Source organism: Narcine bancroftii, chromosome 11 (assembly GCF_036971445.1).
Source record: "Narcine bancroftii isolate sNarBan1 chromosome 11, sNarBan1.hap1, whole genome shotgun sequence".
Taxonomy (NCBI): domain Eukaryota; kingdom Metazoa; phylum Chordata; class Chondrichthyes; order Torpediniformes; family Narcinidae; genus Narcine; species Narcine bancroftii.
In genome coordinates, this window is record NC_091479.1 from 69403321 (window position 1) to 69428962 (window position 25642).

A 25642-nucleotide genomic window follows, 5' to 3' on the forward strand; every position below is an offset into this window, starting at 1 on the left:
GGCAGGAAACTTTAACTGACCAAGAAGATCAGCCATGACTTTGAATGATAGAGGAGGTTTGAAAGAATGGATGGCCTAAATTTTTGTGATAATACCCTGTCTAAGTCAAGACAGCCACAATAATTCCCATCTACAATTGCACTGCTCTCTTATGGTTGGAATATACTGCATTGATATCCTTACCTGAGAGCCACTAGTGGTCTTGGTCTGTGATTCTTTATCCTCACCTCAAAGGTTTTGGGTTGTGGGGATTGGTACCATAGTTCTGAGCCGCTGGCATTTAACTCCGATGTATGTTCCATCTTTTGGCCTTCTCCTCCACGACCACCGTTCAGCATGAATTGTAGGTCTGACCAACTCAACCTGTTCCACTGAATTCCACGATTGAACATAAGGGTAGCAAGAACATTTTTCGGTTCACTTCCTAGCCATAATTCTGATTACTGTTTTTTTTAAATTATTTACTTGCCACCTAAACACTTTACATTTAAAATGTAGTCTGAAATATTTAATTTGTAATGTAATTCTTAGAAATATTTGACCTCCAACAGTGTTGTATATAGTTGGGAAGTTGATTCACTCCATCATCTTGTAACAAGCTTTACTTAGTGTAAGTTTATAGAGGCATTTGACTCCAAAAATTAGAGAACGGATGTTGGTGAAATATATCTGGAGTGAACATACATGGTCTTCTAACATTTTATTGTATTTCCTCTTTCTCTCCTACCCACCCCAAACCCTCCCCATTTCTCTACAAACACAGGCATGCAGTAAACCCCCAGAGGCATTTGGCTTTGAGCAGGCAGTCAGGGAGTACACTCTCCAGAGCTTTGGTGAGATGGCAGATAACTTCAAGTCAGATTATTTCAACATGCCAGTGCACGTACGTATGTTTGCTGCTTGTGTAGAATGACTTCAGTCAGAGCAGGATTGTTTGTGCATTCTGAAATAGTTCAAAATCTTCTTTGGGGAAAGTTACAGTTAACTGATGCTTTCTGGAATAATTATTATTTATTCATCCCTAACTCAGTACAATTCAGAATATTGGGTTAACCTTTAATGACCATAAATAAACAAAGTCCCCTTTTCAGTCAAATAAATCACTTCCTTGTTACATTGAAATACAGTGACTACAGGGGAGTCACGTGATGGAGTAGTGGCCGGACGGTGAACTCCAGCCCTCTCCAGAAAAGTCGGGAAAAACAAGAGAAAACACAAAGGCACAGAAATAAAAGTTACAGAAAAGTGAGTATAAAGGTGGAAAGAAGATGGCGACAAAAAAAGAAAAATCGAAAGCAACGGCAAGAAGAGAGGAAGAGAAGACAAAGGAGGAAAAAGGTGAAGGCCTTACCTGTCCGAAGAGGCCCGCTGCGGAGAGAGAAACCCGCTCCCTCAGGTCGGTAAATAATGGACTACAAAAATGGCTCGCTGAGCCGAGTAAAAGTGCGCAACCGCGCATGCGCGATGCGAATGAAAAAAAACACACCGACGGGAGGGGGGACCAGCTGGGGAGTCGATCTCCACAGCCGGCAACGACAGCTGCAGAACACCTGCAGCAAGAAGAGACCACAGAAGACAATAGAAACAAGAAAGAAGAGGAGGAAAGGGCAACAAAGAAACAACAGATGGTCAACCCAGAGGAAGAAGAAGAGGAAGAGTATGGTGAAATAGAAGAAGAAAAGATAGGCAAGGTAAAGGATATACTTGCTCTTATTAAAGGATACATGGAGTCATTTAAAGAATGGCAAACACAGGAATTTAAGGATTTAAGAAAAATAATAAACAACACAGAAGAGAAAATAAATAAAATGGAGATGACCTTAACAGAAATGGGAAAAAAAATGGACAAGATGGAAGAGCGGGCAGTAGCAGCAGAAATGGAGGTAGAAGACTTAAAAAAGAAATTGGAGAAATCTAATAAAAAAACTAAAGAGACACAAGAACTACTAGCTCAAAAAATAGATACAATGGAAAACCATAACAGAAGAAATAACATAAAGATAGTGGGCCTTAAGGAAGATGAAGAAGGCAAGAATATGAGGGAGTTTATAAAAGAGTGGATCCCTAAGACCCTAGGATGTCCAGAACTACAGCATGAAATGGAAATAGAAAGGGCACATAGAGTATTGGCCTCTAAACCACAACCACAACAAAAACCAAGATCTATTGTAGTAAAATTCCTAAGATATACTACAAGAGAAAAGGTACTGGAGAAGACAATGGAAAAAGTAAGAGAGGGCAACAAACCACTGGAGTATAAAGGGCAAAAAATCTTCATTTATCCAGATATAAGTTTTGAACTCCTAAAGAAGAGAAAAGAGTTCAATACAGCAAAGGCGATTTTATGGAAGAAAGGGTATAAATTTATACTAAAGCATCCAGCGGTATTGAAAATATTTATTCCAGGACAACAAAACAGACTATTCTCGGATCCAGAAGAAGCACGAAAATTTGCAGAACAATTACAAAAATAGACTGAGGGAGGAAGACGGGTAATGAGAGTCAAAATGATCACGATTGATATGTATGTGGGTAAAGACAAAAAATAGACTGAGGGATGAAGACGGGTAATGAGAGTAAAAATGATCACGATTGATATGTATGCGGGTAAAGAGGTATAAGAGTGAATAGAGACAATGAGCATACATGAATGTATCTGTACTTAGAGGAAAATATAGATAGTATAGACAAGAATTAATAAGGGAAGGTAATGGAATAGAGAGAATAGGAGGGAATTAAAAGAGTGACCTTTGTGACATATGAAAAGTGAAATCTTTTCTGGGGGAGGCGGGGTGGGGGGAAATAGCGGTCACTGCAAAATCAGTTGACGCTTGCGAGTGGATTCGCAAATCCAAATGGAGAGGGGAGATGTGGTTGTCCAACAAGGGATAAAGGACAACTCAGGAGGTGAAGGGGAGATTGGGGATAAATAAGATAGAAATAGGAGAATAAGGAAAATGTTAGATGTTGTAGGAATGTTGTCTTATAAAGAGTTGAAAATAAGAAAACAGAAATGGAAAAGGAGGAAAGGTAATGATGGAAAAACGGAAAGAGAAGATAAACAAAATATAAAAGGGCTACGCTGAACTATATGTCTTTAAATATTAATGGAATACATAACCAAATTAAAAGGAAGAAACTACCAAATTTAAATGAATAAATGTATTCCATTAGAAAAAATAACATATTGGTTAAGAAATAATATTGAAATATTCGAACAAGTATAGGAGCCTTACATTAAATACAATAGCGAAAACCTACCCGGGACAAACATTACCTAAGTTGATGGAAGGAGAAGGAAAGAAAAGAATGGACTCAGTAGAATTTCTGGTGTAATTTTGTTGAATGACAACATTGTCTGACTAGCTTAATGCAACCTAGATTGTATACCTAAAATGGATGAGAGGGGGGGGTGGGGGGGTGGTTTGGGAGGAAAGGGGGGGGGGAGAAAAAGTCACTGTATATGTGTGAAAAAGAAATAGTGTATATCATGGCTAATGTGATTTATGGTGTGAAAAATAAAAAAATTAATAAAAAAAAAAAAAAAAGAAATACAGTGACTACAGATGCTGGACTTTTGAGCAAACGAGGAGCTGCTAGAGGGAACTCAATGGGTCAGGCAACATTCGTGAATAGAAATGGTCAGTAAAGGAGTCTTGATGAAAAGTCCTGACCTGAAACATTGACAGATAATTTCTACCCATCGATGCTGCATGACCTGCTGAGCACCCCATTTTTTTTATTATCGTCAACATCAGCAGGAGCTTGTTAGTATTTCCAGGCCAGTTTCACGGGTTGTTTGAGCAATGATTTGGGGTAAGTTGCCTCTGAATGTGTTATTTGTATCCTTTTGCAACACACGAAGTGCTAGAGGAACACATTGGGTCAGCAGCATTTTTGGAAAGCGAAGGACAGTTAATTGACTTTCAGGCTGAAACCCTTCAACAGGAATGGCAAGAGCTGGATGCATGCCTGAATAAGAAGGTGGGATAAGTGGTGGGTGGGCAGCACAGGCTACAGGTGATAGATGGAGGGGAGTAGAGGAGAAAGGATCTAAGAGGTGAAAGTGGAAGGTGCAAAGGACTGAGAAAGGTTCACTCTGATTGGATAAAGGAATGGAAGAAGGGTGGGTGCTGGAGGAAAATGTGGGTGAGAGGCAGGAGGGAGAGTGGGGGAGGGGAAAGAGAAGTAAGAATCTGCCCAGAGACACTGAAGCAAGTGGCAGGAAAGTACTGGAAATTGGAAAAGTCAAATATTAATGCAGTATGTTTGGGGATTGCCAAGATGGAATATGAAGTGCTCTTCCCCAATTCATGTGTGAGCTCAACCTGGTGGTAAAGTTGGCCAAGGAAAGACTTGTCAGTGTGGGAATGGAAAGTGGAACTGAAGTGGCTCTCTCTCTCTTTCTGCTCTCCTCTCTCTCTTCTCTCTCTCCCCCTCTCTTCTTCCCCTTCCTCTCTCCCCCCCCCCCCCCCCCTTTTGTTTCTTTTGTTTACAGATGGTCCCAACAGAGCTGGTGGAGAAGGAATTCTGGCGACTTGTCAGCAGCATTGAGGAGGATGTTATTGTGGAGTATGGTGCAGATATCACATCAAAGGAATTTGGCAGTGGATTTCCGGTGAAGGAGACTAAAAGGAGATTGCTCCCTGAAGAAGAGGTTAGAATTTATTGGTTTTTAAAAAAATTTAGACATAGAGCACATCATAGGCCATTTCGGCCCTCAAATCCGTGCTGCCCAATTTACACCTAATTAACTTACACCCCCTGTATGTTTCGAATGGTGGTAGGAAACCAGTGTCTCTGGAGAAAACCAGTGCAGACACAGAGGAGCATAAAAATTCCTTACGGACAGCATGGGATTTGAAAGATTGCTGGAGCTGTAAAGGCGTTGTGCTAACTGCTATGCCAACTGTACCGACCATGCCCTTGCCCTTATTGTGTCCTTCTGCTTTCCCCACCAACACTATATCCACAAACACCAGCTTCTCAATTGGAAGAGAATACCTTTTGGCTTGAATCGTGCTGTGTTGAAAAGTCAATTCAGTCTGGAGTACATTGCAATTGCAACCATTTTTTTGCAGCACATCATTTACAAAATATTCTGAGCATTTGACATGTTTTTCCAGAATAAGGGCACATTATGTAATTTATTTGGATTTACTGTTTGAATGCATTGTTGATATAAATTGGAGCTCCCAGGTCCATCTGCATGTTCACTTTTTGTGCTGTGTGTACAAGAATGCCCATTTCCCTCTGAATATCAGCATCTTTCAGCCTCTCATCATGTAAAAAAAGATAATTCGGCTTCCAATTTTTTCTTTCAAAGTGAGTTGTCATAATTGTATTCCGTTTACTGTTCTTCATTCGCTTTGCCTGTTTTGATCATCCTGAAATATTTTAATTGTCCTCACAACCCATATTGTGATCTTGCTGTATGTCATCAGCAAAAGGAGATGTGTGCTTGGTCTGATTTTAATTATTGCACTATAGGTTGTCGGCAGTTGGTGCTCTGGTATTGAACCCTGCAATCCCTTCTTGCTTACAACTCCCAATTCAAGAAAATGATTTGTTTATTTGACTTTCTCTTGTCAGTTGATATAATCTATTCTCTTAGATATAACCACAAAAGGTTCAAGTATATTTGCCAAACAATTTTTATTTGCTGATGTTAATGAGTGTTCTGTTCCCATTCCATGATAATGGACCCCATTATTTTCCCACTACAGGTTTCAGGCCAGAGTTCAGGCTTTTTCTCTCTACATTTCCTCAATAATGGGGTTACATTGCTGCTTTCCAAAGTGTGAGAATTGTTCTAGATTCAACAGAATTTTTGAAATTGACAAATCCAGCAACCAGTAACTTCATTCCCACAAATTTAAAAGCCTTAAGATGCAGGTCATTGGCCCTGGGGATTTATTGCTGTTCAGTTCCATTTGTTTTTTCAAATCCAGTTTCAACACCATTTCTAATTTCTTTGAGCACCTTACTGACTTCACACCTCCAGTGCTGAACTTTTTTGGGAAGATTTTCCATGTTAGGGCAGGCATAAGATAGTTGTTCAATTTCTCTCTTTTCTCCATTCCCACTTCAATTACTCGTGAATATCTGCAAGAGCCCCACATCAACTTTAAATCCTTTTCTTGTTACAGATCTATACAAACTTTTACAATAATGATCTCCTATTTTTGTATGTTGTTTCCATTTCCTTATCAATCTCTTGGTACGTTTTTGCTTAATTCAGAATTTTTTCCACATCCCCAGTCTTGCTTCTTTTGGCAATATAGTGAGCTTTTTACATAAAACTGTACAGCACAGTGCATGTTGTGCCAACCAATATAAATGTACTCCACTGATTTATCCCAAACTCACAGCATAGAACCCTTCATTTTTCTTACATCCACAAGCCTATCTAATTGTTTAAAAGTCCCATTGTATCAGCCTCTGTCATCACCCCCAACAATGCATTCCAGGAACCTACCAGTCTCTGTGTTAATAAGCCTACCTCTGATTTCTCTCCTGACTTTCTTCCTCTCACCTTAAACACATGTCCTCTGGTATTGACCATTATCACCCTGGGAAGAGGATGCTAACAGTTCACCCTTTCTATTGTCTTTCAAAATCTTGCAGGCCTCTGTTGGTCGTCATTTCCCACCCTCCATCACTCTTTAAAAAAAAAAGTTCTAGCTTAGTCAACCTTTCTTCATAAGACATGTTCTCTAATCTAGGCAACATCTTGAAAAATCTCTGCATCCTCAGCAAAGCTCCACATCCTTCCAAAAATGAGGCTACTAGAAATGAACACAGTATTCTAAGTGTTGTCTAAAATACTCTAATAATCTCCTATCTCTTGAAAGCTATATCTGGTCCACTTTTCCTGGATCAAGGCAATATCCTGGTGAATTTCCTCTGCACCCTCTCCAGTGTAATCACATCATTCTTCTGGAATGGTAAACAAAGCTGTGGTCTGACTAATGTTTTATAAGGGGCTATCATAACTTCACTTCTTGTTCTGTGACTCCGTGACTGAAAGTGATGTCCCATCAACCCTTTTCACCATCTTATCTACCTGTGCTACCATCTTTGTGGATCCTCAGGTTTGTGTAAGATTCTTTTGTTTCACTCCTTTATCCTGCCATTCATTGCATGTATCCTAAATCTCAATCCACCCAAAACGATCACTTCATATTTACCAACATTAAATTGAATATGCCTCTGCTATGTTCCTCATGCCAACTATCAGTATTGTCCCATTGCCAATGCACTATTAACAAAATTTTCATCCAAATTGTTTTTTTTTGGACTGTCATCCCATTGTGATAGTGCATTAGATTTTATTTTTCAAAGAGTTTCCCTGACTGAAATTACCTGACTTATCTCTGCTGACCACATCTGCTGTCCTTCAGTAATCTAATACTGAACTGTACAAAAATCTGTCTGTCTGTCAGCAATCCTGCTCCTTGCCTCCTGAGGAACATCTCATCAGGCCCTCGGGATATATTCCTCTTTAAATCCTCTAAGACAGCCAATATCTCCTTATAATGGTAAAGTTTTAAAATTCACAAACCTCTCGTCGAAAATCTTAAACTATAATGTCCTCCTTCACGAATACAGAGCAGAAGTATTCATTACAAGTCCATATCCCTTTTCATAGCCCTGAAAATTATAGCTTTGTTCATTATTTTCAAAATGGCCCCACTGACACTCCAGCTCCCTGGCCAGCTATAGTCAGCACAGCTGGTAGATAGATCTGCTGCATCATAGCTCCAGCAACTTGGTTTCATTTCTTCTTACATATAACACTGGAAGTAATCCAGAAGTTACAAACATCAAGGAGTTTAATCCTCTATCTCTGGCTGTCTACTTCCCCGCTTTAGAAAGTCCTGCATCTGTCCTGTGACATTCTGCATCATGGCACTCCAGGGAGCTTACACTATCTTCCATCCTTGTCTGCAGCCACAAAAACACTTGCCCTTTTCCTTCAACAAATGAAGCTAAATTCAACTGAAAAATTTAAAGGGTAACTGGAAGAGAATTAAAGAAGAGAGATGAGCATATATCAGCCACATTCTCAGTACTGCAAAAATAATGGTAGGAAATATCTCCACCACCAATGTCAACTGAGTCAGCGGCCAAAAAAAGTTTGTTCCAACTTACCACATAATGCTTTCAAGAGAACCATTTAAAATCAGTTGGTGGCAAGCCCAAGAAATACATTCAGGATATAGTTTGCAGGAATAAATGTGGATATGTACAGTATAAAGGGTGACAGTGAGGGTGAATTTTGGAGTATGTAATCATAATTCAGTCATTTAGTACAATTATTGAAAAGAGCCTAAATAAATCTGAACTAAATTGCTTCTTTGAGCTACGGTAAGCATATTTAAACCCAGCTGAAATGTAATTAAGAAAATGTGGATTAGGATCAGCTCCCTGAAAGTTTTAAAAAAAAGTATATGTAGTTGGATGTATGTAGTTGGATGCATGCATGGAAGAGGTAGTTATTATGAAATGTGTTTTTTTTTAAAGAAAGATCTCCTGGTCCTTTGCATCAGTGGGTGTTAGAAAAAGCACAAAACCAGGTGCAGCTGTCACTAAGTGATCAGCATTGGAGCAAGCCTGGGAAAGTTGTGAAAGTGACCGTAAAAACTAATTTTAGAGAGCAACAAAGCTCCACAAAAAGAATTAGCAAGAAAAACTAAGATTTAAAAAATGCATGATGTGAAAGAGAATAACGAAGTCCAAGCTTGTTGAATGGTATCCTCAATGTCAAGTTCAAAAATGTGGAGTTTTTTTAATGAATATTTTTCTGCCATTGGAAGAGGGAGATGATATATAGACACGTTAGGAAATAAGGATATAAAGTAACAATAAATATTAGGAAAATATCTGACATCTTTAGATGTGGATAAATCACTAGACTCAGATAAAATGTGTACCAAACCCTGAGCTTCACTGATCTTTTTTCTTTGGATGGACGTGAAAATAGACTTGGCTCTCACCATGTGCCAGGCAGTCCAGGAATGTCCATTCATGGTCTTCAACTGAATTTGTTCAGTTTAATCATAACTTTGGTATAACCTGTTGGCAGGAATTGCTTCGACTTTTGTTTTCAGGGAATTCTAATGTGTACTTGTTATTTGTGTCTCCCTTAATCAGACTTTATTCTAATTGAATGCTCCAACAGAATGTTTTGTCTACTGGGTCTACATATTAAATTAATAAGTAAAAATTCATGAGTAGTGCACTTGCTGTTATCCTTAGCGCACACTCTCTCTCTCTCTCTCTCACACACTCGCACACACCTAATTGACCAATAAATAACTGAAAGTAGCCATGAATTAAAACATTATATTTAAAGATGGGTTCACCTTTCCAATTTTCTTCCACTGTGACAGACTGAACCAGAGATTGTTTCTCCCTCTGGACTCTCTCATTCAGTCTTGGACTTCTGCCAGCAAAATTACTTAATCGTGATAAAGCTAAAGATTTTTCTCTCCTCATAGCATGGTGAAACTGACTTGAGTGGAAAGTGGGTGGTCAGCAGTTTGATGAAACTGGCTGCATTCCTCCACCTCCTCAAGAAGGATAGTGCTGGCACTTTACTGCTCTAATTGCTACATTAAATTTCAGGACTGGGGTTGTAGGTTAATTGGATGTACTTGGACAGCATAGGCTCATGGGCCAAAAGGGCCTGTTACCGTGCTTTATGCCTAAATTTAGAAGTTTTACAGGCAAGGAACTACAGTGAAACCTCATTAGAATGCGATTTGTTAATCCGCGGAATCGCTTATGGCGCTAGTGTATGTGGACCCCAAGCATTGATTTTAGGATGTCAGGCTAACAGTGGCCAACAGCCACAAACTCGAAAATGGATTCTTGTGACTCATTTCCAAGATGTGTGTGTTAATATGTGGGGTTTAAAAGTCTTATTATAGGGTTTGAGTCACAGAATTCTGTTTTCCTGCTTCTTGAGTCATGACATATATGCATCTGTTCTGTGACTTGGCTGTAATGCGGTATGAAATTTTGGACCCCAACTACTGCATTCTAACGAGGTTTTACTGTATCTACAAGTGTACAAGCTTATTTGCTCAGCAAGCTGAAGTTGACACTGGGAGCTATCTACTTTTGTATTACCTGCAGAATTCCTAACATACTAAAATTCTGAAGAGCCATGGTTAGGTAATGGAGAGCTATCTGAATGAATAATTTTAGTACATATGTACCTGTATTTCTAATCTCTGCTTTTTTAGTATCTGAATTCTTTTTCTCTAGATTGATTGTGCAAATTTAATGTACTGCATTTGGAAAGGATTAACAAATTTTACTATTTTTCTCTCCCCTTTGTTCACTCTTTTTCTGCTCCCCACTGTTACCAACCCCACTTCTGCATCACCTTCCACCTTTTCTTCCCATTCCTTCTCTCTGATCTCTCCACACTGCTCCCACCTCTTTCGAATTTTTTGTGTTACTGTTTTCTCCTCCCCACCCCACTTTTGGTTGTTCTGTGCTGGCTATCGAAGGAATATGCAAATTCTGGTTGGAACTTGAACAACATGCCAGTCTTGGAGCAATCCGTATTGACTCACATCAATGCTGACATCTCTGGAATGAAGGTTCCTTGGCTTTATGTGGGCATGTGCTTTTCTTCCTTCTGCTGGCATATCGAAGACCACTGGAGCTACTCTATTAACTTCCTGCACTGGTTCGTAAATATACAGGATTGCCTATTGGATTGCATGATAATTTTCTTCCAATCATTGCATTGTGAAGTGCAATCATGTTACTTTTTAAACATCGAAATATTGTGCCTGGCAGAAAGAGTATCCAGAAGATATTTTGTGTTTTTGATTCAAATGTTGCATTTATTGAACATATTGCAAGTTTTGTTATTGTTAATATCTGTGGAATTTGTCACATTACAATGAAGTATTCTGGATTCTTAATGTTGTAGAAACTAGTTTTGAGATGCGACTATTTCTGGATGAGCTCTTTGAAATGATGACCCTAAAACCCAGCAGAAATAGAAATTCACCTCTCTCTCTTTTCTCTCTCTTCCACCCCCCCCCCCCCTTTCAAAACCACATGACCTTCTGAGAACAGCAAACTGCATTCAGAAAGACTGCAGCACTGGACCCAATCTTCTGAGTCTGTCATCTGTTACTTTCAAAACAATAATCCATTACTCCACAGCATGTCCAATGATCACCTACTTGTGAAGTCTCTATAGGCATTCTTCAAACGTTTCACAAAGGCACCCGGAACCTGGACTTAAGCAAAGTTCTGGCATTTTAAATGAGTTTTGTTTTGTGAAGTGTTTGTTTGTGATCTATACTATCACAATCTATCTCCTTCAAAAACATATCTATATACAATATAAAATATGATATGATCCATCACAGAAGTAAAGGAAGTAAATTTAGGATGAAGTAACATTCAGGTCATGCTGCATTTCACACTTGTATTTTAGCTATTCAGCCTTTTAACAGAAATCCACTTGTTTTACAAAATGATTTTTTAAAAATTATAAATAAATGCATTCTCTATTTTTCCAGAACCATTTTTTTTTTGGTAAAGATGTTCTGCGGTTATTGCTGAAGTTGTGCAAGTTGCCAAAATAATTAAGATATTATAGTCTGAAACTGAAAGAATGAATGTGTATTGTTTCACAGGGGTGAACCGAAGACGTGGTATGGGGTGCCGGGGTATGCTGCTGAACAACTGGAGCTTGTCATGAGGAAGCTGGCTCCAGAGCTCTTCCATTCTCAGCCAGATTTGCTGCATCAGCTTGTGACCATCATGAATCCTAATATTTTAATGGAGCATGGGGTTCCAGTATGTTCTTCCTCTTCTCTATCCTGTTCACACAGCTGCAAAATTAAGGTCTCATGGAAAGAAATTAGTTCTGGGTTGCTTGTTGAATCCCACAACCTGGATAAATTGCTTTTCAAAACAAATAAACAAACTTGTTTTTGCTTTGCAAATTTTATTTTTCATAAATTTATAGATTATTGGAATAAAATTCACCAAACTGATTTCAATGAAGGAAGGGGAAATAATCGCTAGCAAGAGTGATGTGGTTTAATTCATGATCACTGTGGTAGTGTATGTACTTATTTTTGGGTATATAATTCTCCCCCACTTCACAGTTCAGAACTTGTTGGACATTTAACCACTGTGAGCCTAAACTGTGAAACCTGAGACCACCATAACCACTGTTCCTGTTTTGACCATCCATTTAAAAGTGCAGACTTCTTGGAAGGAGCCATTGTATTGTGATTAGGGTGAACCAAGGAAGTCTGTAGATGCTGTGATTGTAGTTAATGCACAAAGGTGCCAGAGAAACTCAGCAGGTCCCACAGTTCCCTGTCACTACAGGAAGTGCTACCCTTGCATCCACACTACCTCCCTTACCACCATTTGGAACTCCAAACAGTACATCTGGTGTTCCCGTTGTTGCCTCCTCTACATCAGAGAGACTGGATGCAGACTGGGAGATTACTTTGTTGAGTACCTTTCTTCTGTCCATTGTAATAGTGGGGATCTTCCAGTGGAAACCCATTTCAATTCCCACTCCATTCCCTGATTGATACTTCTGTCCATGGTCTCAAGTACTGCTAAACTGAGACCACCTATAAATTGGAGGATCCACACTTTTTATTCCACCTGTGCACCCTCCAAACAGATGGCATTAACACAGATTTCTCTGGTTTCCATTAGTCCAGACTTCTCTCTCTTTCCCTATCCCTATGTATCCTTCCAGCTCCCCATCTCTCTCCCTCACACCCCCTTTCTCCCTCGCCGTGTCCCTGTCTGTCTCTTTTCCTCCAGCTCTGCATTCACAGAGCTTGCCCCTCCCTGATCAATTCTCAGCTTTTCTATCCTGCCTTCCTATGACCTGTTGGTTGCACTCCTCTCCCTGAGCCTTCTTCCCTCTTCGCCCCCACCTTTTTATTTAGGCTCCTATCTGATTTCTGTCCATACTTTGACAAAGAGGTCAGGCCTGAAATGTTGGATATATACCTTTGCCTCTTATGGACTCTACAGGATCTGCAGAGTCTCTCCAGCACTTTTGTGTGTTGTTATTGGCTTCTTAAATTCTTCCAGTGCATTAAATATAACTTTACAGCGAATTGTGTTGAATTGATGGTCTCAGTTACTTCACACGAACAAGAAAAATACATTTTGTCTTTTGCATCTTCAGTATCCCTCTATTCTCTTCAGATACAAAAGTCTTCTGTGAATGAACTTAGTGACTGAAACTCCAGAACTCTCTGGTAGACAATTTCCCAAGGTTCATACCTTATGATGAGCAGAAAATTCTCCTGTAGGACTTGCCTCTTGTGAGATTGTGTCCTGGCCCCAAACTACTCAGTTAGGGGAAATGGACACCTTGTGTCCAACTTTTTGTGCCCTGAGAGATTTGTGTAAGTTACTTTGAGATCATTTCTTATTCCTCTGAGAATACGGACTTGCCCCTGAAAGCAAATCTGTCTTCCTAGTGATTCTTCAATATTGTCCCTTGAAGACAAGTCTATCTATTTTTGGATAAATGGGTCAAAACATAATGCAGTACTCTTGGTACCCTATCACCAAGGCCTTGCGAATTTCTCCTATTCCCAAATTCTCTCTTGAGAAAGGGCAGCCTGCTATTTCCTTTCCTAATCACATGCTGCAATTGTGAGTCAGTTCTCAGTGGCATGCCGGAACTGACTTTGTTGCCCTCAATTGAGGGATATGGAGCAAAGTTTTGATTAGATTTTCAATCACACTTTTTGTTTTGTTCTCAGGTGTTCCGAACAAATCAATGTGCTGGTGAGTTTGTCGTTACTTTCCCGAGAGCTTATCACAGTGGATTCAACCAGGGATACAACTTTGCCGAAGCAGTGAATTTCTGTACTGCAGACTGGGTATGTCTTGCCACTTCTGAAACATTATTTTCATTTAAACAGTATTGCAGATTTTTATCCACTTGGCGAGATATTTGCCACAAGTCATGATAATGGAAAATAAATATATTTATTTCAAAAAGGTCCGTATGCAATTTCAAAATTTAGATTCTTGCGACCTTGAAGGAAAGCCAGAGTGCTGTATGACTTGGAGATAAGTCTGCAGATTGTTTCTGGGCATTTACGGCTCTTGATGGTATCAGTTACGATTTGGATGATACACAGATGGCTGGCAACTGGAGCCAAAAAAACAACCTGCTGGAGGAACTCTGGGTTGAACAGCATAATAGGAGAGCAAAAAAGAATCTTCTGGAGGAACGAGGCATGCAATGGTTTAGAAGGTGCTTTCCAACTGGTTTTGGTGGTGCACTTTGTCAGTGATGCTCACAGGGGCCACCCTGGAGGGAATGAATGATGGTCTATTGGAAGCCAATCAAGCATTGGTCCTGGATGATATTAATTATAGTAAAACGCCTTATTATCAGGAATTCTCAAGCAACCGGCATAAAATTTTTTTTGAAGAAAATAAATAAATAAATAGGAATAAAGTAATAGGCAAAAATACAAATTTAAAATTGTAAAAGATGTTCCCTGAAATAACACAAAACTTTGAAGATGGGAGCAAATATTCAACCAGTGGAATCCCTTGATCGTAGCAGCTATTTGAATAAAATGGCGTAGGCCAGGATGAAGAGCTGGTTGATGCTGCTCACCATTGGGGTGACTCTTGAAGTGTCTTCTTATCCCTGCTTAGTAAGAGTTGTCCAGTCAGAGGCTTTACCTGTAAACTTGGGGGATGGGGTGGGGAGGGGCAGTTAATTATCTATAATGTTATTGTTCATCTTTTTGGTAGCTCCATGGAGGGGGAGGAACCTGCAGATGCAGTGATGGTTAAATGTTTTCAAAGAATGTGTCTGGGAGGGATAAAAGTAAAATGCTTTAAGGTTTATATAATCATGCAAGTGAAGTTTGTTCATTGTAAGTACAGTATAATAATTTTGTCTTTTAAACTGTTAACTAAGACACCTGCATTAAGAATTATTCATTGTAATAATGTCTTAAGCAACTAGAAAATACATTTATCTGGCATCTATCAATCCCCATAGGCGTCAGATACCAGGGGATTTACTGTACCTTGAATATTGTTAAAGGCATGCTCATTTAGGAATGTGTCCCATTATCCTACTGATATGACTTACAGATGGCAGAAAGGCATGACAAATGATGTACTACAGGATGCCGAACTTTTGAGCTGTTTTTGTACCCAGAGTATTGGATGGCAGGTATTATGTTTTTGATCACTGCCACTGTCATTTCTTGCATCAAAGATATCGATTATGGAAAATGTGTCCATAGCATTGGGTTTATATGACAACTTTGTGTTGGAGATGGTCATTGAGTAAGTCCTTCCTGAAGTTGGAATAAATGACCTCTTGCAGCTACAAACATCTTAGTCCAAGTTGTGAATCTAAAAATTGGAGAGTTTTCCCCTTGAGACACGGTGACTTGAGCATTGCCAGGTCTCTTCAGTGCATCACTTGATCAATTACTAAATGGATGAAAAGATCAATTGCTTTAATTCTGGAATTCACCATGCAAGGACGAAGACTGTGATGAAGTTGGTAACTGGTAGGAAGTTCTGGTAGGAACTAAACTGTACATCAGTAGAGGTAAACAAGAAAATCTGTAGATGCTGAGGTCTAGTGCAGTACACAAAAGTGCTGGAGAAACTCAGCAAGTCACACAGCGTAAATGGAAATAAAAAAGAAGTCAATGTTTGAAACGGCGACTGCCTTTTGCTACCCATGAAGGCTGCATGATTTGCTGAGTTTCTCCAGTACTTTTATATTCTGTACATCAGTGAGCAGATTACTGGTCAGTCATGCTGCCTAACAGCAGTGCCAATGGCATTAACTGTTTATTTACAGCTGATTTATTGGGTGAATTTGTCATTTTTCATTTGTCCTGCTCTTTGTGGATAGGTAGCCAGTTTTGTAACAGCTTTGCTGAATTTGAAACTGGTTCCGAACCACAGGTCCTCAGAAAGGTGTTATTCTTTTTCCAGAGGCAGTTCCGAGATTTTCACACGAAGTAAAGTACAACTCCAATTATCCAAAATTGGATAATTTTTTTAAAAATTGGATAAGTGATGATATGCGAAACAAATCAGAAATTCTCATTTATCGGAGATTTATTTTTAATTTTTAAAAATTTTTTCACACTGTGAACTATATCAATCAAAATACATACAAACATTTTCCTCTTAAATATACACAGTGGCATTTTCTCCCCTTGGAGATTTTTTTTGAAGCCAAACTGATTTAAAAAAAAAAAAAAGACCCAACATGAAATTAGAACGATTAAACCCTTGGTCTACTACAGCACACTGGACTCCCTGATGTGCATGTGTGGTAGGCCTAGCAGGCGAGGATTTGGAGTCAGGTCTCAGGTGTCGGACTGGGAGCTTCAGTGACCGGGGAGACAGGAGCCCACTGATTCATCAGTAAGTGTTCCACTGACCCAGGAAGCCTCCCCAGGGATCAACAGCAGTAAAGACTAAATGTGATTATTGTCTAAAGTTCTTTGAATCCAAATTTGGGGTCTTTCTTTCTTGTTCCAGGATCTCATTGTGTTTCAGTTCATAATGAATCAAATAATGAGTTTATTGGCAATCACATTAAACAATGTATGTGAAAACAGTGCAAGACCGAGTCAAACAAACTGGTAACAAACTGCACCTGCAAGGTGTTTCATCATGAGTGCACGACTGAGTCAAACAAACCTGTAAAAATCTGCACCTGCAAGGTGTTTCACAACGAGTGCAAGACCGAGTCATACAAACCGGGACCAATGCCTGAAGAGGGCGCACAAAATCAGTGAACCGGTGCGGACTCGAAAGGCCAACATGGCCTGTTTCCGCTCCGTAAATGGTTGTATGGTTATATGGTTAATGCGTACGTGTCAGAATCGGCTGCAGTTAGGAGGTCTTGGTGATCGATGGTGGCCAGCATTTTTTTGGTGAGAATTAAACATTATTTTAATGCTTAAAAGGCCTTCCCTTGTTGTTTGTTGTTATTTAAACATTGATACAAGTGATTTGCTGTTGCTACTGGGCTGTTTTTAAAAATGACCAGTTGTCCAAAAAAAACTGTTTATCTGACATAGACTTGGTCCCAACCATTTTGAACCAATCAGTGTTGTACTGTAAGTTGAATTGACTGAAGATTGGCTCTTGTGATGAGAGAAACCAGCATTCCTTTTTACAGCTACTGGATTTACTATCATTGAGAATGTTGTTGAATCCCTTTTTCTTTTGGCATCCCACACCACCCTGACAAGGTGTATAAAGATTGCAGAGCTTTGACATATCACATTGGTTCTGAACTTGCATAGCTCTATAGCAAATTGCTTCTGATGCCTTGTGCCTGTCCTGCCACTCCCAGTATGTCCTTTTACATTCTTTGCACAACATCACCTGATAACAATGGATTGCAAGGCTGATGGTTTAACTAAGGATGTTGCTTACTACATAGACGAGATTCCAAATTTGCCAGGAATCCAGAATTAAAAACTGCAGAATAATGGAGCCAATCACCAAAATCTGTGCCCAAGTTGGCAGCGCCCATGCTTAGCAGCAGACCATGAGTCTATAGGCGCTGAGGAATCAGCGAACCAGTGCAGAGCACCAGAGCTGAAGAAGGAGAAACCTTGGAGGAAATATGACCGGCAAGGTGACCACAGCAGTGGACCAGGAACTGAAGGGCTCACACCAGACAGAAGGTTGCTGGGGAGAGGGTATAAAGAACAAGGGATTGGGATTGGTGTGGAAATTGATGGCAAAAAGTACTTCCAAAGAGCCTTGGGTATGAATGGCTTCCTGATTGTATCGGGGGTTTGGAACTCGGAGCCTGGGTTCACTGCTGGCAAAGACAGGAGGCCGTTTGACTGGAGAGATTGCTGGAGCACAGGAGGTTAATCAGTAGACACTGAGGGTCTCTGAAGTGATTCTCTTGCTTTTTTTTTCTCTGATTGGTAGGGATGCCATAGTAGTAGTGCCTCTTTATTTTCCTTTATGGCAAACAGAAGTGAAAAATTTTGTGCGTTGATGTACATGACAATAAAGGAAACTTGAATCATCACGTTGTTGCTTTTAGCTGGGTGTACCCAGAGTCATTCTGATGTCCAGCACTGCAACAACATTTCCACCTGTATCTCTCATGGAGTCAAAATAGGATACAATCTTCTGTCACCTTTTCACCCTATCAAGCGTGTCCACTGAGCCTGCAGACTTAAACTTAGTGCAACAGCCCCCATTGAGGTGAACAAGAGATGCCAGCTTCTGGGGAAAATAAAGTGGCTATTTTTATGCATTTAAATTAGCTTCAGTATTAAATGGATTTTCAGTGCACATATTTTTACTGTATTAATGTGAAAAAACTTTTGTCTTTTGAACTAGTTCCAATATTACTCAATGCTTATAAAATGATTGAAAGTGCTGGGATCTTTTGACAGTGCGAGTCTGAGAGGTGGGAAAAATCCAGCTGTCAAAGTGCTTTTGTCTGTCCAACTGCCTGTGCTGAGAATGTCCTTATTCTGCACTCAGCCATGATGGAGTGCTGGGAGCAGGGCTTCCAGTTTCCTACTGCAACAGAGCATCACTTTCCTTGTTTTTGGGTTAGCTTGAGGAAAGAATTCATTTAGGGGGGCATTCAGCTTGAACACGTGCTCCATTCTGTTGGTTCCTTCTCTCACTTTTCGCCATAGGCATGGAATGCACAGCATCCATTTTCAACATACGACTCAAATGCACAACAAATGCTGCAACCTGCCCTGTAACTGAACTTCCCTCTCCCTAAGCATCTGACTAAACAAGCACATGCACAAAGACATTTCCCCAGCCCTTCATACCCCAATGGACTTAGCACTCAGTGATCTGCAGCTCCTGTCATGTCACTGCCTTGTACAAATAAGAATCTCCAGCCAGATCAAGTTGCAAGTCAGATGTTGTGGAAGGATGGAAGTGGTGCATGCCTTGCCTTGAAGGATATGACAAATTTCTAAAAGCAAACGATTTATTCCAAATAAATGAAGTTAATAGCACTCTTCCATGGTGTCAGGTCGAAAGGTATTTTGGAATTGTGTATTGTAATGATGTACACTATAATCCTCATTATCTGGAATTCAATCAACTGGCAACTCCTAAACAATCAGCAAAAAAATCGAGAAATAAATCAATAGATTTGAAATGAATAAGACTGGCCGGATTGTCCCTGCAGGGGAGAGCTGGAACGTTGTTGGACCTGCGGAGGTTTTCCCACAGAAATAGGAATGGCCCTCAATGTGCGTGCATTCTTTTTGCTGTCACCACTTGCGTCAAGATGAGTCAGGTTGTCAGTGCGAGGAAAGTACACCGAGGGCCTGACCAGAAACACTTGCATGGAGGTGAGCTGGGTTGTCAGTGCGAAGAAGGTAGAAGAGTGTGCCAAGGGCCTGACTGGGATAGTTGACTCGGGGCCAGTGGGATGGGGATAGGATATTGGGGGGGAGATGGTAGCAATATTGAGACTTCACTCTCAAGGTTTGTATACCTGGCATACAAGACTAACCTAATTTTGAGGCGATGCTTTTTTTAAGTTTTGAGTTCTCCTATATGCCGGCATATTCAATAGGTAAGAAAATACGCAAATTTAAAATTGGTGGAGGTTAATTATGATGGCAGCATGGTTAGTGTAGGTACTCTAAGAGTGGTAGCAACTGGGATTCAATTTTGTAAGTTTTGGGAATTACTTGATTAAAGTGAATTTTACATAATAAAAGAGTAACAATACCTTTTTTTTTCAAATTACATTTTGCAATGTCTTTTGTCTTTTAAACAGTGTATTTTTTAAATTTTTAAAAATTTTTCACACTATGAACCATATTAACCAAAATACACACAAATATCACAAATATTTCCCTCTTGAATATACAGTGTCATTTTCTCCCCTTTTCCCCCCCCTTCCCTCCATCGTTCCCACCTCCCTCCCTACCCACTAATCATTCAACATATACAATACATTAATCCCATTAAACAATGTCATCACACAATGAAAATAAACAAGAAATTTGTGTCATCTACTTTTACTCACTGGGTCAGTTCATTTCGTCGTCTTCTCATTCTGTCACTTTAGGGGGTGGAGGTCCGCGGTAGGCCCTCTCTGTTGTGTTCCATGTACGGTTCCCAAATTTGTTCGAATACTGTGACGTTATTTCTTATTATTTTTTCCAATGGAAAACATTTATTCATTTCTATGTACCATTGCTGTGCTCTCAGGCTCTCTTCTGATTTCTAGGTTGACATTATACATTTTTTTGCTACAGCTAAGGCCATCATAATGAATCTTTTTTGTGCTTCATCCAAATCGAGGCCTAGTTCTTTACTTATATTACTTAGAAGAAAGATCTCTGGATTTTTTGATATGTTGCTTTTTGTTTTTTTATTTAATACCTGCTTTAGATCTTCCCAAAACTTTTCCACTTTCTCACATGCCCAAATTGCATGTACTCATGTTCCAGTTTCCTTCTTGCAACGAAAACATCTATCTGATAATGTTGGATCCCATTTATTTAACTTTTGGGGCGTGATATATAGCCTGTGTAACTAATTATATTGTATCATGCGTAATCTGGTGTTTATTGTATTTCTCATAGTTCCAGAGCATAGCTTTTCCCATTTTTCATTTTTTATCTTTATGTTTAGATCTTGTTCCCACTTTTGTTTGAGTTTACAGCTTATTTCATCGTTCTCTTTCTCTTGCAGCTTGATGTACATGCTTGTAATAAATCTTTTAATTATTGTGTCTGTAATCACATATTCAAAGCTGCTTCCTTCTGGTAACCTCTACCTGCTTCCCAATTTGTCCTTCAAGTAGGTTTTCAGTTGGTGGTATGGAAACATTATACCATGAGTTATACCATATTTGTACTTGTTCAAAGATAATAAATTATTTCCCAAAAAACAATTTTCTATTCTTTTAATTCCTTTTCTCTCCCATTCTCTAAAGGAAAGGTTATCTATTGTGAAAGGGATTAGTTTATTTTGCAATAATAATAATTTTGGTAGTTGGTAATTTGTTTTTTCCTTTCTACGTGAATCTTCTTCCAAATGTTGAGCAGATGGTGCAGTATTGGTGAACTTCTATGTTGCACCAGCTTTTCAACCCACTTATAAAGTATATGTTCTGGTACCTTCTCCCCTATTTTATCTAGCTCTAATCTGGTCCAATCTGGTTTTTCCCTTGTTTGATAAAAATCTGATAGATACCTTAATTGTGCTGCTCTATAATAATTCTTAAAGTTTGGTAGCTGTAAGCCCCCTTGTTTGCACCATTCTGTTAATTTATCTAGCGCTATCCTCGGTTTCCCCCCTTTCCATAAGAATTTCCTTATTATTTTCTTTAGCTCATTGAAGAATTTCTCTGTTAAGGGAATTGGTAACAATTGAAATAGGTATTGTATCCTTGGGAAGATATTCATTTTAATGCAATTTACCCTTCCTATCAGTGTTAGTGGTAAATCTTTCCAATGTTCTAAGTCATCTTGTAATTTCTTCATTAATGGCTGATAATTTAATTTGTTTAGATGGCCTACATTATCTAGTCGAATACCTAGGTATCGGATTGCTTGTGTTTGCCATTTAAATGGTGATTCTTTCTTAAACTTTGTGAAATCCGCATTATTCATTGGCATCACTTCACTTTTATTTGCGTTGATCTTTTACCCCGATATTTCTCCATATTCCTTCAATTTCTTATGTAATTCTTTTATTGATAATTCTGGTTCTGTTAGGTATACTATGATGTCATCTGCAAATAGACTGATTTTATATTCCTTCTCTTTTATTTTTATCCCTTTTATTTATTTTCTGTTCTTTTCAGTTCTGCCAAGGGTTCTATAGCTAACATGAACAGTGAGGGACATAGTGGACATCTCTGCCTAGTTGACCTGCTTAATTTAAATTGGTTCAATATATATCCATTTACTGTCACCTTTGCCAATGCTTTAATCCAATTAATATATTTCTCTGGTAGGTTGAACCTCTGTAGTACTTTGAATAAATAATTCCATTCTACTCTGTCAAAGGCTTTCTCTGCATCTAAGGCAACCGCCACTGTTGGCGTCTTATTTCCTTATACTGGATGGATTAAGTTAATGAACTTACAGATATTGTCTGTTGTTCGCCTTAATAAATCCAGTTTGATCTAGTTTTACTATTTTTGGTACACAGTTGGCCAATCTGTTTGCTAATAGTTTTGCTATTATCTTATAATCTGAGTTAAGTAGAGATATTGGTTTATACGACGCTGGTGTTAGTGGATCTTTCCTCGTCTTTGGTATTACTGTAATTATTAAACAGTGTATTCTTAATGCAGGTGTATTAGTTAAGTATTGGAAGAGTGAGTGTCAGTCAACCTGAAAATTTGCATATCTGTCATCCATGATCCCTGTAAATGCTAGATATGGGGGTTCTACTGTACCCAAATATCCTAAGATGGTTGTTCCACCAGACCGTCAAGAATGCAATCTTTAGTCTGTAAATGGTTCTGCCTTTTAAGGTATCAATAGTAGAACTGGGGCCATTATAACTTCATGGTGAACTGTCACTTTCTCAAATTTATTTTTAATTTTAATTGATTTTAGCTCCCCATGGGTCGCCAGTGCGTCAGCCACTATCGCCGTCTCCACCGATACTGTGTGTTTTCACACGAAGAGCTGATCTGCAAAATGGCAGCTGATCCAGAGGGTTTGGATGTTGAACTAGCTGCTGCTGTCTACAAAGAGATGTTGACCATGATTGAGGAGGAACGACAACTGAGAAAGGCGGCCTTCCAAATGGTATGCAAGAATTAACGGAAGTAATATAAACAGAGTAATTTAGGGTGGATTGGTTGGTGCAGCAGTTAGTGCCACGCCTTTACAGCACCAGTGATTGGGACTGGGGCTGTCTGTGAGGAGTTGGTGCGTTCTCCCCCATGTCTGTGTGGGTTTTCCCCAGGGGCTACAGTTTCCTCTCACCATTTGAAATGTACTGGGATTGTGGGTTAATTGGGTGTAAATTGGATGGCATGAACCTATGGGCAGAAATTTGGCCTATTATCATGCTCTATGTCTAAATTTAATCTTTTGAGGTTGCCCATTTCTTAATTGTTGTAATTTCAAATGCTTACAAGGAGATGTCCAGTTAGTTGTAATTTTGACAAAAACCCTTCTCACCCTCTTGCTGCCCTCACCTTTCTCCATTGTTACAAAAAAATGAAGCATCTTGCATACATTCTCTTTGCAAGCTGTTGAATCTTCTTCTGTCATCAATTTCTATTAGTGCAATTCAAACATGGGACATTTGCTAATGATGTTAAATCTCTGTCTTCCTGTCCTATCTGTCTGTTGATGGAAACAAATTCTCCAAATTTATGTCTGTGAAAAACCATTCAGTCATTATAATGTTCTTGTGTTTCTCTACGTAGCCGGTTCTGCTTAGGAGAATTATCCCCAATGCCCCTGGATCTCCATACAAGACCATTTCCTTGCTATCATTAAAATTTCTCTCAAAGATTGTACATGATTCGAATGATTCAAGAATGTGGTTCATCACCAGCTTCTCAAGGGCATTTAAGAATCATAGTACTACATAGCGGCACAGAAAAGGCTCCTTTGGCCAACCTTGTCCATGCCAATTATTTTGCCTATCCATTTCTAAACACATCACTGCATTGGATTAGTGTTCCTCCACACATTTCTGATCTAAGTACCTATCCAAATGTCTTTCAAATGTTGCATTCGAATCTGCCACTACTTCTGGCAGATCGTTCCAGATAACCATTTCCTTCTGTGGATAAACTTAGCATTCAGATCACTTTTAACCTCTCCCCTTTCACCTTAAACCCGTGCCCTTCAGTTTAAGACTCACCTTCCCATTGGAAAAAGACGAGTCCATCTCTGCCACTCGTAATTTTATAAGTCCCCTATAAGCTCACCCCTCAGCCTGCTGCAGTGAGGTTCATCCCAGCCCTTCTGATCACTCCTTTTAATCACAATCCAGTTAACATTCTGGAGAATCATTTCTGAACACTGTTGATACAACATTCTTTCTGTAGTACTGTAACCAAACTGTACACTATACTCCCAAGAGTGGTTCAGTGCAAGCATGTCCTTCCTACAGTATGGCAGCCAAAATACAGACAGTACTCCAAATGCAGTCAAGTTGGTGTTTTGTAAAATTGGGACATTACACCTCACCTCTTGTACTCTATGCCCTGAACGTGCATATTCCTTCTTTTCCACCCCATTTACTTTTATTGCAACTTTCAGGACACGATTGGCTTAGATCCACCACATTCCCTTGTACCTTTACATTTATTGTACATGTTATGCCTTGTTTGACTTCCCAAATGGATTACTTTGCATTTATCAAAATTAAATTCCATCTGCAATACTCTTCCCGACTTTCTGTCTGATCTATATCCTGCTGTAGCCTAAGGCAACTTTCCTTTATCCATTAATCCACAAGCTTACTCATCATACTTCCAACATTTACAATTGTCATTAATATTTACCCAAAAGGTCAAGGTCCCTGTAGCACACCATTTGTTATCGACTTCCAATCAGAAAATTATCCCTCAAATAATTTGATAATGTCCCAGGAAACATTAATGAAATGTTAAAAAACCCAAGTCGATTCTTGGCTTGATAGATAACTACATAATGAGTGAAAGCAAGAAAGATGTGCTAAATCTTCATAATTCTTTTGTTTTGTCTCATTGAATATTTTGTCTCATTCAGTTTTTGATAATTAAAGTTGCACAGAGAGAGGAGAAGTTGGCATCTAGTCCATAAAACAAAGTGAAGTGTTTAATGGATTATCAGACGCAAATCATGTTTAGGTGGTTTGGTACTTGGCAAAAAAAAAATCGGAAGTGATAAAGAGAATTTTTGTTTAATGCAGTGGTCTCAAACATATTGGCTGAAAGGGTGTGAGAGCTTATTTATTAAGTTTTGAAAGAAATCAGATAAAATTTTGTAAAGATAGAAATCTGCAAGAGTCGAACAGGGGTGGGGTGGGTTCTGATTGGGAACCTTTTTTGTAATGAACCAAATGGCCATCACCTGTGTATAATTGAATTCCATGACTAGCAGAAATGGTACTCTGAAAATTTTGTTTGCTGATTTTTCTTTTGGTCCAAAAATATTTTCACTATTTTCATGAACAGAGCTGCTGTTTAATAAATAATTATTTTTATGCATTTCCAGGGTATAGTTGATTCTGAACAGGAGGCATTTGAGTTATTACCAGATGATGAACGGCAGTGTGAGACATGTAAGACAACATGTTTCCTTTCTGCAGTCACGTGTATCTGTGACCCCACCAGGCTTGTGTGCCTTTATCATGTTAAAGATCTTTGCAACTGCCCAGTGAAAAAACGCTGTCTCAGGTAAGATGTCTGCAGTAATTCTGAACTAATTTTGAACAAGTCTCCTGGCACATCTTATCAGCAACTGAATTGTGTTTTGGACATCTCCTTCTTGTAAATTATATTCAGTTTGATTATGAAGAATGTTCAGATGGTCATGGGTAAGGGAATTCTGAGAGACAAAACCTCTTGGATCACTGAGACAATACTCTCAAATTATAAAATGATGGGAACGATTGATGGGGT

The 25642-nt window shown here is 39.1% G+C and overlaps 1 protein-coding gene across 3 annotated transcripts in view; it reads left to right on the forward strand.

Annotated features, from left to right (window-relative positions):
• Positions 1-25642, forward strand: part of kdm5a (lysine demethylase 5A) — a 176932-nt gene that overhangs the window by 75984 nt on the left and 75306 nt on the right. For all 3 annotated transcript variants that reach the window (XM_069903296.1, XM_069903294.1, XM_069903295.1), the window contains 7 exons: positions 764-883; positions 4499-4657; positions 10524-10705; positions 11673-11835; positions 13791-13910; positions 22629-22823; positions 25236-25417. In XM_069903296.1, the coding sequence (XP_069759397.1) occupies positions 764-883; positions 4499-4657; positions 10524-10705; positions 11673-11835; positions 13791-13910; positions 22629-22823; positions 25236-25417 (1121 nt within the window). The remainder of the gene's footprint in view (positions 1-763; positions 884-4498; positions 4658-10523; positions 10706-11672; positions 11836-13790; positions 13911-22628; positions 22824-25235; positions 25418-25642) is intronic.